This window comes from Danio rerio, chromosome 4 (genome assembly GCF_052040795.2).
Source record: "Danio rerio strain M-AB ecotype USA chromosome 4, GRCz13ab, whole genome shotgun sequence".
Taxonomy (NCBI): Eukaryota; Metazoa; Chordata; class Actinopteri; order Cypriniformes; family Danionidae; genus Danio; species Danio rerio.
Genome location: NC_141024.2, coordinates 5,113,213 through 5,123,066, shown reverse-complemented (window position 1 = coordinate 5,123,066; position 9,854 = coordinate 5,113,213). Strand labels below are relative to the sequence as shown.

The 9,854-nt window shown below is 35.0% G+C and overlaps 2 protein-coding genes across 2 annotated transcripts in view; both read left to right on the top strand.

Moving 5' to 3' along the window:
• The first annotated feature begins 940 nt into the window (after positions 1-940).
• Positions 941-4,563, top strand: ssbp1 (single-stranded DNA binding protein 1). The gene is given in 7 exon segments (NM_001017806.1): positions 941-985; positions 1,554-1,628; positions 1,741-1,798; positions 2,671-2,811; positions 3,779-3,866; positions 3,948-4,036; positions 4,130-4,563. Coding segments are annotated over 6 exon segments (441 nt in total). The 5' UTR covers positions 941-985; positions 1,554-1,604; the 3' UTR covers positions 4,171-4,563.
• A 685-nt stretch (positions 4,564-5,248) lies between these two features.
• creb3l2 (cAMP responsive element binding protein 3-like 2) overlaps positions 5,249-9,854 on the top strand; it is a 40,648-nt gene continuing 36,042 nt past the window's right edge. Inside the window, 1 exon segment of the mRNA NM_001080651.3 lies at positions 5,249-5,567. Within this exon segment, the coding sequence (NP_001074120.1) occupies positions 5,472-5,567 (96 nt within the window). The 5' untranslated portion in view covers positions 5,249-5,471.

The following is a 9,854-nucleotide window of genomic DNA, read 5'->3' as shown; positions in this document are numbered from 1 at the left end:
ACTGCATGTCTTTGGACTTGTGAGGGAAACCGATGCCAACACAATGAGAACATACAAACTCCACACAGAAATGCCAACTGACTCAGCCAGCAACTTTCTTGCTATGAGGCGATCGTGTATTATACATAATACATACATTATTATGAACTGCTTTAAATAATTTCCATAATCAGCATACATTTACAAAATGTTTGTCTTTATTTCACTTGCTCTAGATCAGGGGTTCCCATACTTTTCAGCCCGCGACCCCCAAAATAACAATGCCAGTGACTCGCGACCCCCAATATCCTCTGAGGTGGTTATAAATACAGAAACCTTGCATGCAATGACGCAGACACACCAATTAAATTTGTGTCAGTGCTTTAAATGTGCCAGAAAGTATAACCTGATGTTATAAAATCAAAATGTACTGACGCTATTGCTGCCTTTAATATAATGTAATTACCCCAGGGGTCGCAATCCAATAGAACTAGTAACTATAAGCTACTATAGTAACTATATAGTATATAGTAACTATAAACGACTATTTTTATTTTCAGTATAGTTATGGATAAAATATGTTAATTCTTATGGTTTAATAAAAATAAATCGATTTTTGGAAATCACCAGGCGACCCCCCCTTCATTGCCCCGCGATCCCTTGGGGGGTCCCGACCCCCACTTTGGGAACCACTGCTCTAGATCACCATCAGCATTATTGTTAGATTTGTACATTTATAATGTTTAGTTTGGGTCTGTAACGAGGTTTAATATTTTAATTTTAAGTTTAATATTTAAGTTTAGTAATATTAAGGATATTATTAAGGCTAAAAAGTAATACAACATCACTTTACCAAAAAGGTTTTATAAACAAAAAGAATCGCTGTTTATGACTATGTTGAACCGGAACTGACGTTATATGTTTCTTTTGCTCCTGGGGAATGTTTACGAAGACGCACCGGAAACAGCGTGGGGTTATTGCAGCCTTCTCAAGATCTACTGGATTTGTAAGTCAAAAGTTTACATTTACATTTCTATTTGATATAAAGTGCTAAGTCAATCCTCCGTATAAAATCGGCGTACACTCGCTATTCCGAATATCTCAAATACGTGACCCGTATTAATGTAACTTAAGTGCATGGCGGTAGATTAACATGTGTCTCTTCATTGGATTTGCCGAAAGTAGATACAGAACCTCCAACTAAATCATGACATCGCAGTCTTTATAAGATTAAGACAAAAGTTCTGATTTTAACTGTATGCAATTCACAAATATGTACACGTCTTCTTGCAGAATTTATCTCTCGTTTAATAATAATGGATTTAAAAATTAAATAAAAGCTAACATAAAATGTACATTTTAAATCTTTTTTGATGCATGTTGACAATCTTTTTGAGCATATACGTATTTTTAGTGCTTTCCTTTTATTGTCTATTGATGATGTCAAACAGTTGTTTCCTGTATTATATTTCTACACTTGTCAGTTATATTACTATGCCTAATCGCAGTGTTTCTGTAAAAGTTTGGCATTACATCATTCATTTGTTTTAATTATGTTATTTTCTCTTTATCAGTCTGGATGACATATCGGTAAACATTATAGCACCATCGACGCAGCAGAGAAGATGTTGAGAAACGCCTCAGCACAGGTAACGATACAAGAAGTATACAAAAAAGTATTATGTTCAGGTTTGTTGTATTGTGTTATGATGAGCTGTTTGATTCTGATTATTAAATGACTGTTTTATTCTGTCCTGACAGATACTGAAACAGTTTGTCCGACAGAGGACCACAGACGCAAGTCTGACCTTGGAGAAATGTGAGGATTTATCAGACACCACACACACATTGCTTTTTCTTCCAGTAGTTTGACCTGTTGTTTTACACTATTGAGAGCTGTTTAACTACATTGTAATCAACTCGTTGTTTACTCCAGGGTTTCTTTGGGTTCTTAAAATGTCTTAAATGTATCAAAATCCAAATTTAAGGACTTAAAAAGTCTTAAATTTACTGAAATATTGTGTTGTAGGTCTTAAATCTTTGTTAACATGTCTTAATTTTACTTTGTTCATGTATTGCTACAAAATCTGGACAAAACCCCATACAATCACCAACAATCATCTCATCAAAACTTTACAATTTTTATTTAAAAAGAGGTCATTTTTAACTCTATTTATCATAATAGTTTAATTATTTTCCTTACAATAACATTTCTTTAAACGTTCTTCATGTATTTATTGCTGAGGATCCTGACCTGGACAGAATGTTGTGCATAGATTTAGTTTATTATAGTTTTTAAAACTTTTAAAACATTGGTTCTTTTTTATTTAACAGAAAGTTATCTTGGAAAAGTGTATGGATAGAAGTAGAGCTTGCTTGTTTTTACACAATATTAATCATAAAAATATAGCTAAATAATAAAAATTAGCTAATAAATAAAATCTCAAATATTAAAATTTTTATTATTAATGTATTATTATTATTATTATTATTATTGATTGGGCAAATAAAAATCTTTTCCATCTGGGCCATTTGAAAAATTCCTTAGCCTTTAGCTCTTTAATTACACTAAAGGGCAGCATAGTGTTTTACTCAAGCATGAAAATTGAAATGCATTATTTCTTTGGTTCTCTTTCTGGATATAGAAGTATATAATTTTTTATGGCTTTTATTGTTATTATTTTTTTAAAGCTATTAACAAGGTGCAGATTCTTGGGCGAGTCGGGCAAGACCCCGTCATGAGGCAGGTGGAGGGCAGAAACCCCGTCACCATCTTTTCTATGGCTACAAACGAAATGTGGCGGTCCGGGGAGGGAGAGCCAGTTGGCGCAGGTGAATGCTTAGGGATCAATCTGTCTTTTTTGTAAAGATATACTGCAAGTGTTTGTTTTTTAATTCAATAGGGTGTATGCCGAGCTAGTGTTGTTCCCATACTGATAGACTTCCGGTGACCTGTTATTGTGATTTTCTTTTTTCCTCCATTTTATACGGTTCCTTAAACAGCATCGATGTTGTAACGTCATTAAAACACATCCAGTTTAATAGACTTTGGCATTCATTTAGTTGCTCAAGCGTAAAACGAGACAAAAAGTCTCGCACTGTAACTATATATATTTATATAGTTACAGTGCTCAACTTATATGAGTACACCCCTCACAAATCTCTCATTTAGATTAATATGTTCTATAGGAAGCTTTACATTATTATATTTGTGCATATATATTAGATTAGTCAATACTAAATCCAAATCTGGTGCTTATCTAACTAAATAACTTATGATAACAGTCCAAAATGAGTACAATCAAATTTAAATGTTAGAGAAAAATATTAAATTTAGTCATTTAAAAGGGCAAAATTCAAGAAAAACAAAAACTGTATACAATTTTGTTGAAATTTTGTAGTTTGTAATTTTTTTCTCCAATATTTCACATGAATTTAAATGTATTATCTTTCTATTTCTAAAGATCTTTGCTGACTAAAATATTATTTAAATAAAAATATCTGTTTAATAAATCTGTTTCGCTCAAATGCACCAAATATATGACATATATTCACTGAGAAATGGATAATAATATTCATTTCCAAAATGGGGTGTATTCAATTATGTTGAGCATTGTGTGTATAAATAATGACTGGAGGGTTTTTACTTCTGGATTCTTCCTTTCTATATATGCCACAGTAAGGAATAATACAACATAATTTTTAAGTTGTTTTACCAGCTTTAAAATACAGATGTCAGATATTGCCTTCATTGTTCAAATGCTTTGTACTATTAATAATAAATGCTTTTTCTCTGCAGGAGACGTCACTCAGAAAACAACATGGCACAGAATTTCTGTATTCAAACCAGGCCTCAGAGACGTGGCGTATCAGTATGTAAAGAAAGGGTGTGTTCTTTATTTGCTTTTAAAGTCATTTAATAGGGTTTTAAAAAATACTGCTTTAAATCTAGAATCTTACATTTACAGGTCTAGGATTTTTGTGGAAGGAAAGCTCGATTATGGAGAGTATGTTGATAAAAACAATGTCAGACGACAGGCAACAACTATTATCGCAGGTCAGACTCTGAAGATTGCATCATCATGCATCATTTTTGCTTAAATTGACTAATTATGATGTATTTAATAATAATATCTTTCTCCTTCCCCAGATAATATTGTGTTTCTAAGTGAAAACCTGCGGGACCAGTAGTGAAGATGCCTTTCTGGACATATAGAGTCAAAGGACAATATTTTGTATAGTGTAACTCTGCTTATCTACATTAAACTCTGAGTATATTTGTGTCTGCCATTAGCTGTCATGCATAAAATAACAGTAATTTTTTTTGTTATGATTGTGTCATGCTCTCTTATTTCATACAGAGGGCGCCAGAAGATGCACTTTTTGACATGTGAACACCTTTGAGGCCCCTTTAAGTTAATTGGACTGTTTTTGTAGAAGAAACTATATATATAATCCTTTTTTTTACTTCTAAAACATTAAATATATACGCATAGAGCCACGTCCAGTTTGTTGTGCTACCATGCTTATGTTCATGAGTAAATGTAGCAGTTTTGTCAGTAAAGGGTTTGTTATTAATACTCACACCATCTCCAAAGTTTGTGACTTCAAATATACAACACTTGCAGAACATCTTGAAGTTTCAGCAGCTTTTTCAGGCAGTTTGGTGTTTGAAACTGAGAGTATTGTTAGTTTCATTTCTCCTGTTTACTCAGTAACGTTAATTTGCATTTGTTTGGGCAAATAAGTTAATAATACTCGTGTTACTGACAAGAAGCTGCGTTTTTTGAGTGTTTAAACTATTTCGGATAGCTTACGTTTACTCTTCTTAAGGAATTAAATCACAATGAGAACAAACTGACAGAAAACATGAGCTGAGGGCGGCGGTGCACAGTTTGGCACTCTTGGCTTCGTACGGTTTGTTAAGAGATTATGCGGGGTCGATATTGATTGGTGGAATTCCCCGTCAATCACAAAATAGCCATCTCTTATTGGTCAGCCGCGTTGTCCGTCTTTGTTTATTAACGTGAGCTTTAAACCTAAAGGCTCTCCTGATTGGCTGCCACACGAATTCCAAGGGCGGGTCAGATTGCGAAGTTTAATGTTTTCGAAGCAAATATGTGCGCGGTGTTTGCAAACAGCGTGGGTAAATATAACCCTATTCAAATGCCCCAGTGATATAAGTTGTTTGGAAACATCTAAAACGTTTATTGAAAATACAACAGCACACAAACAGTCTTTTGTAAACAGATTTCGTGATTCTCATCATTTCCCCGCCCCCAAATTCCTGCTCGTCTGTGAAGGGGCGACATTTCTCAAGGAAGCTGAGAGGAAAGTTCCGTGAACATTGGCGACAGACGCTCAACTTATGATCAACTTTTAGCTGACTGTAAATTAGTCTTTCTGAATCGCGATCTGGCGAGTAATTTGACGGATACGCTGATAAACAGCCGTTTCTGGGGTCGTTGAAGCGACGCTGCGCCTCCGTGACGATGGAAATAATGGATAGCGGGGAGCCGTTTTTACAATGGGACAAAAATCTCAGCGAATTGTCAGAAGCCGGTGAAAATGACATTTTATACAGCACTGTAAGTAGATAATGTCTTATGATCTCATGACATGATTGCCGTCCTACTCTCATCGCATGTTTTGATGTGTTGCAACTAGTGTCAGATCATCTGGAATGCATTTAAATGCATGTGAACCTAATAAAATACTACATCTAGACTTATAAATGGCTTAGATATTCAAACAGACTCTTTAAAGTACATCTATGCGTTTGTCAGATTGTTCATGTGCCATGGGTTCCACTTGGCTCCAAGGGATAAAGTTCAGATGGTGCAGTTATCCAGCTGTCTGTATCATGCCAAGTGCAGTGCCACATAAAATAATTAAATGCCTATTATGTGTTTAACCCATTTGGATAAAGTCAAAGTATAGCATTCAAACGTATGAAGAGGTGTTGCAGGTTATGTAATAACAGGTTTGTGTTTCTACTTCTGCTCAAAGGGGCCTGTACTTGATGGGTAGACTGCTGACTAATTAGGGGGTTCACTGTGGGTAGTGTACTTTTTTTAGTTGCTCAAAGATTTTAGTTAAAAATGCATATAAATGTGTTAAGGAAAGTGCATATTTTATATATTGTATTAGTAACTATTATAATACATGTGCATTGATTTTTGTAGATAGTGCTGTGATGTGTATTAATAATAAAAAATTAAATAATAAACTAAATTATTTAATTGTTATCCTGTATACACTGTTTAAAAAAAATCTGTATTTTTTATGTTTTTTGTGATTCACAAGTGTTTTATGTTTATTTACTGTTGTGAATTGCATTATGGGATGTTGATCTCTGCTCTGTTGAATTTTAATGTTGAAATTAAACTCTACAGTTTAACAAAGGGACTTTTATTGACAAATTTGAAGTTTGCAATAATGTATACAAAACCAGATAAAGAGAGAATTAAATCTGTAATATAACAGACAATGTTCTGGCAGTTTATTACAAGGTTTTTGTATCGTAATCACTTTTCTCAATTGGTGTAGTTTGCTCCTTGCTACCAGCGCCACTGGCTTACTTGGTTTGGGAACTGTGGAGCTGCGCATCAATGGATTTGCTCATCAGTGTTTGGACTCTCAGCAGTGAAAATTAAACAGAACTAAACTGAGCTTAAACTCTGAAAACTGCATTGACACTGTTTCAATTTACTATAATCTTTTAGATTAAGCTGCTTCGACACAATCTACATTGTAAAAGCGCTTTAGAAATAAAGATAAATTGAATATACAACACCAACCCAGACAATATCACTTGAAAGTATTAAAAATGTAAATGAAAGTCACTTTTTTCAAAGTTTTCAATGGTTTAAGTTAATAAAACAAAGTTCAACGTCCCATAATCCAATTCAAAAACATTAATAAAATGAGAAAAAAATAAAAAACAAAAATCACAAAATACAGAAAACTGCTGCTTTACGGATATTTTTTTATTATTTTTTTATTTTAGTTTTTGCGGACTTGCAAAATTGCAAAATTAATGCAAAATTAAAAAACAGACAGACAAACCCATCATGAAACAATAATCTGTGCAAAATGTAAAATAAAGCATGAAACATGAACACGGTGACATACAGTATACAATCTACAAAAAGACACAGCAATGGATGTAAAGAGAGAGTGAAAAAAACTTGCACATCTTCCAAATTAAACAACACTATTAAGCTGCGTCCGAAACCGCACATTTCCATACTATATAGTACGCTAAAATCAGTATGTGAGCCGAGTAGTATGTCAGAATTCATAGAATTCGAAAAACAGTATGCGAGAAGTACCCGGATGACTTACTACTTCCGGCGAGATTCTGGAGTGCGCATCCCATGCATGCTGCGCTATCCCATGATGCCCTGCGAGCGAATTCATGAATGGGAGCAAATCGACGTAAATTACGCAGGTATGTCACGTGACTATGTCAAAATGGCGGATGTAGTACGTCCGAATTCCATTCATACTTTTCACATTCACACTGTATAGAACGTACTTTTCTAATGGCATAGTAGTTCGTTTAAATTTAAATGCCGTACCTACCACTGAGTAGTAGACAGTTTCGGATGCAGCCTTAGTCCTTATAGTGTTTTTGAAAGAAAAGACCGGATCCCACGTTTCATCAAATTTTGCAGAGTTCCCAGAAGAGGTATATTTAATTCTTTCCAAATGTAAAATGGAGGTGAAGCCAGTCAGAAAAAAACAGGACTAATGTTTTTCTTCCAGAAACAAAGGATAACTTTTTTTTTTTAGCTATAATCATCTGACACTAAACATTTCAGTTGAGAGTCTCCAGAAAATTTGACCAGCCAAAAATTGCTATCGTCACATCAGGAAGTAAAGCACGATCATAACCCTGCTGAAAAATCCAGCTTAAACCAGCCTAGGCTGGTTGGCTGGTTTTAGCTGGTCAACCAGGCTGGTTTTAGAGGGGTTTTGGCCACTTCCAGGCTGGTTTCCAGCCATTTCCAGCCTGGTCTTAGCTGGTCGGGCTGGGAGATGACCAGCTAAAACCAGCTTGACCAGCTTAGCCAAGCTGGGAGTCCAGCCAAAACCAGCTATATCCAGCTTAAACCAGGCTGGTCATGCTGGTTTTAGCTGGATTTGGCTGGTCATTTACCAGCTAAGACCAGGCTGGAAATGGCTGGAAACCAGCCTGGAAATGGCCAAAACCCCTCTAAAACCAACCAACCAGCCTAGGCTGGTTTAAGCTGGATTCTTCAGCAGGGAAACTTTAGCAAAGAACTGAAATATTTCCAACCCCAAAAAAATCTGAATTTGAACATACGACCAAAAAAGATGTACACTCAGCAGCTTCAAACGTTTTTTTATTTATTTATTTATTTATTTTTGCAGACTACTATAAAGTCACAGTAGTTAAAAAAGCAATATTAAGTCACTCCACAGCACATATCAACTCCACAAAAATGTTTAACGCAGACTTCAATCCTTATAAATGCACAAAACAATGAAAGGAAGCCAGTTGCAGAATTACAGAGTGGTTTTTGAGCTCAGATCCTAATTAAACAAGCAGACACCGCACATAACACCTTTCCAGACAGCATCAAAGCCAGTGCTGGAGGTGCAGCAGCTTTGGTGTGTCTGGCATTCATAAACCGACAGTATCAGGGCGGTAACATGCGCTTCCATTAGAACTGTATGTGCTTTGTGGAGCTTGAGGTTTGGTTCATATTCTCCTTCACCTTTAGAAGAGAACGGCTCTTTGTTTTAAGCTCCCCCAAAACACATATGAGCTCCCCCACCTCCTTATGGGCTAATTCTGCTCACTTTCACTCTCGCTCCACAGGGTTTGTTGACATGGAATTCCACACAACAATGCAAACTGTTCTCAGTTCAGCTGTAGTCCTGCCTGAATCTTGTGGGTTTGTTGCATGTGTTGGTTATTGTTATGTACTGTAAAATATATCGTTTTAGCATCGTTATCGCAATGCGTGAGTCCGTAATGGTCACATCGCAGGGATTATAGTTGACCAGACATAACAGTTAACAACATAGTGGAGTTATTTCAGATTTTAACATTAAGGATTAAAGCTTATTATTAATTATTATTGTTATTAAGGCCTCTGCAAGCATTTCAAGAACATTTAAGCCATTTGGGCACAATAAATTAGAAGTTTACAACTATAGATTAATTGTACATTATATAATTATTTACCTAATGATAATTATAGTGTCATTATTATTATGTTATACTGAGATTATTTAATTCTTTTTCTGAGTACTGTTTGACTCCCCAGAAAATCTGATTGCACAACATCTCTATCACTATTGGAGATGTCTGAGTGAGTATGGTTAAAGAAACACTATAGTATTTACAATAAATGACTTAATATATTCTCGTGTGACAACTGAAAACAGATCTGGTAGCAGATATGGCAGCCTCTGTTACTCTTTACCCTGCACCTCTTGTCAACATTTATTATTATTTATTTAGGATATGCGTTTACACATTCTGATGCCAATGCCTGATTATTGAACTGTTAAAATGACTATATTTACAGGAAATAATCTTAACAATGAATTATTATGTGTTCTTTGGAAGAGTGTACTGGCATTGGGATGATATTATATTGTCATTTTGGCATTATATAATGACTTAAAAGTGGCTTAAAATGACAATAAAATCATTTACTGCAAAATATTTTGGTGCACTATATCATAAAACAAAAAACCGACATCATGACGGCTAAATGTATGGTTTGAGGAATGAAAACGCACCTATTTAATGCTTTTAAGGGGCCCAGTGGCTCTAACGGGTAATTATTTATTTAGGATTTGTGTTTTCACATTCTGATTCCAATGCCTTATTA